General features: G+C 34.3%; 1 protein-coding gene across 1 annotated transcript; it reads right to left on the bottom strand.

The window, feature by feature from the left end:
• Window positions 1-745: 745 nt before the first annotated feature.
• On the bottom strand, window positions 746-2,188 carry LOC116347418 (growth hormone-inducible transmembrane protein-like). Its single transcript, XM_031777995.1, has 4 exons — window positions 2,162-2,188; window positions 1,282-1,423; window positions 975-1,218; window positions 746-897 (listed from the first exon to the last, which is right to left on the bottom strand). Exons 1-4 carry the CDS (start codon window positions 2,186-2,188, stop codon window positions 813-815), a joined length of 498 nt encoding a protein of 165 aa, XP_031633855.1. The 3' UTR covers window positions 746-812.
• Window positions 2,189-2,773: the final 585 nt, after the last annotated feature.

The following is a 2,773-nucleotide window of genomic DNA, read 5'->3' as shown; positions in this document are numbered from 1 at the left end:
GATGCATTCACAGTCGATGCCGAGACACAAAACCAACATGCAGAGCGGAGCTTCAAACAATTTGAACAAGCGTAAAAAGCAACAAAAGGTGAGCTGCATTATTTGTTGAATACAATTTTTGAATACATGTAATGTGTAATGTGAATTTGATTTTTTTGTTTACATTTCAGTATCAAACATCAAAAAATTCCAATGAAGCTGAATACGATTCGGATCAGTCATGGTGGTCGTCAAGCAGCGAAGAAGATGCAATCGATTTGAGCAACAGTGAATTGTCAGACAACAGTGATGATAATAATGATAGCGGTAGTGGTAGTGACGACGATGGCGAAAACTGAGAATAGCATCGTTCACACACTACACATCGCTCATTAAAATCAACAATCAATGAATCAAACAAATAAATGAAAAATTAAATTTAGTTTAATTTAAAGAACAATGTTAATAGTTCTTATCATGAAGTCTGGCTATATATTTAGCGTGGACTTTCGTATTATCTAACCGATATTGTCGAGAAAAAAAATCCCCGAAATTATTCGAATTTGCTAGGGTTTTTTGGCGCAAGAATTTTTTTTTCAATTTGCTAGGGATTTTCGCCAAAAACGAAATTTGGTATTCAAATTAGAGGAAAAATCACCCCCCCTGTGAAAATTAGCTCGCACATTACTGATATATAATATATATTGAATCATTAGCTATGTTGATTTCTTTTCCACGAAAAATTACAATAAATAAGAAAAATAAGAACTTGAAACACATTTTTGATTGATTTATTTCAAGTAACGGATATACACTTTTTTTAAATTTATTTATCATCGACGACTTCCACCTTGTCCAGCCAGAATGCTCACAAGTCGAATGAAGATGTTTAAAGTGTCCATATAGATAGAAATCGCTCTGTAAAAAAATGTTGTAGTTGTTGAAATTTGATATAAATAATAACAAATTAAAGATTTGGGATTTGAAGAACATACGCATTGATCGGATCAAATTTTTGCACCGCATAGTTTGAATTTGGATGTGTTTCAGCTTTGTGAATAATTCGTTGTGTGTCGTACAACAAGAAAGCACTAAAAAGCAAAAGACCACCATACAAAGACATTGAATAAAGTCCAGCCCCTAGTGCAGTAGAGGGTGATAGGAATATTGAACCAAGAGAAGAAGCAAATACGACACCCAGTCCGATTGCAAGTGGACCTCCCATGAATAAAAACCGATCTATAAGAAATTACAATGAAATAATTACTATTATTTTCAAAGCTTCCATTATTATAAAACTACCATTTGGGGCACACACAGCGCACACAGAAAGTCCACCAACTACACCGGCTGTATACCTCGCAATCGATCCACCAAAATAAGCATAGGTGTCATGTATGCGTTCGCGAACATACTCAGGCCAAGCCCTGCCAGTGTAACAAACCTACATAGAGTTATTCAAAATATTTGTAGAGTTATTGGATCTTCGTATTCGATTTGAAAAATTTCATTGATTTTTGAATTTTAGTATGAAAATCGAAAAATTGAGATTTCTGTCCCAAGGAGTGTGTCACAAATTCAAATGTTGACATTTTTGGGAGTCACAAATTGGTCACTAAAATTATGTCGAAGAATTTTTATAATTTTGCCCATTTTTATGAAAATCCTTTTCAAATTTTCGATTATAATCATTTTTGTGCATTTTTCAATTTTTTGTTCATAATATGTCCACCAGATGTCGTATCGAAAATCTAAAGTCATATTTGTGAGTCACAAATTAATCACTAAAATTCTGCATCATTATACTTTTATATTTTGCTTTTATTCAAAGTTTCACTAAGAGACTTTTTGGCCAATGGGCCTAAATAGGCCGAAGGTCTATTCCATGGGCCGAAATACTGGTGTCACAAATTATCACAAATTATCACAAATTAGTCACTAAATCCCTAAAAAGGTTTCAAGGCAATCGCAAAAAATTGCCAGGCTGGATAGGGGGGGCATATTTTTGAGTGATTAAGTATACAAATCACTTTTGGAAGAAAAATTGAATTTTTCATATGGATGCCCATGAACAATCACACTAGACATGACACTTTACTCTATCAACTAATGTTGCTCAAAATCCAATTGTTTCTATTCCTCGGAACCCCCAATCATCCTGTGAAGTCAGATTTTGAATTACTTTTCTTGGTTGAAAGTTATCTCCCATGATAAACTCTGTACAATATTGTTGTATTAATGATCAATAATTGCCGTTTTTCTGGTAACAATTTGCAGTAAATCAACATCGTTCTGAAAGTCCACATAATTCGAGCTCTGGTTCGTCACCATCGATATCACACAGTAGCTCATCGCCAGCACCACCATCAAGTCCCAGCCTACAAGAAAGCCCAAAAAATAATAACTGCAGCTATATTTATCGAGATTGATTACCTGCTACTCCAATGTTAATGTTACCAATACGACGATCCGATCCAAATCTTCCATCAACATCAACCGCTACTGAACACATACACACGCCTTACAATCCATTGAATCAAGCTTTTATGCAGCACAACAACCGAAAAAAACAAATCCATCATCGTCGTAATCATCGTAAATACGAAAAAAAATCAATTCAATATAATTATGACGATGACTTACTTTTGAGCTCGAGAACAATTGCAACAAATCTATTGACATCGTTGAAGCAACCATCTAAAATGACTTTTACCTGGTCACGTCAATTTAATGAAACACTAGCTACGATCAGTTGTTTATTACAAAGAAATTTTCAAGAAAATCCGTATCCAGG

Source organism: Contarinia nasturtii, unplaced genomic scaffold, assembly GCF_009176525.2.
Source record: "Contarinia nasturtii isolate CC-2019 unplaced genomic scaffold, AAFC_CNas_1.1 Cnas_scaffold_1885, whole genome shotgun sequence".
NCBI lineage: Eukaryota > Metazoa > Arthropoda > Insecta > Diptera > Cecidomyiidae > Contarinia > Contarinia nasturtii.
The sequence above is the reverse complement of the archived record's forward strand: the minus strand, read 5'-3'. Positions and strand labels throughout refer to the sequence as shown.

Coding starts and splice junctions, on each gene's coding strand:
- LOC116347418 (XM_031777995.1), bottom strand. CDS start 2,188: ATGGGAGATAACTTTCAACCAAGAAAA. Junction 1,424..2,161: donor ATAACTTTCAACCAAGAAAA/GTAATTCAAAAT, acceptor AACTCTATGTAG/GTTTGTTACACTGGCAGGGC. Junction 1,219..1,281: donor CGCTGTGTGTGCCCCAAATG/GTAGTTTTATAA, acceptor AATTTCTTATAG/ATCGGTTTTTATTCATGGGA.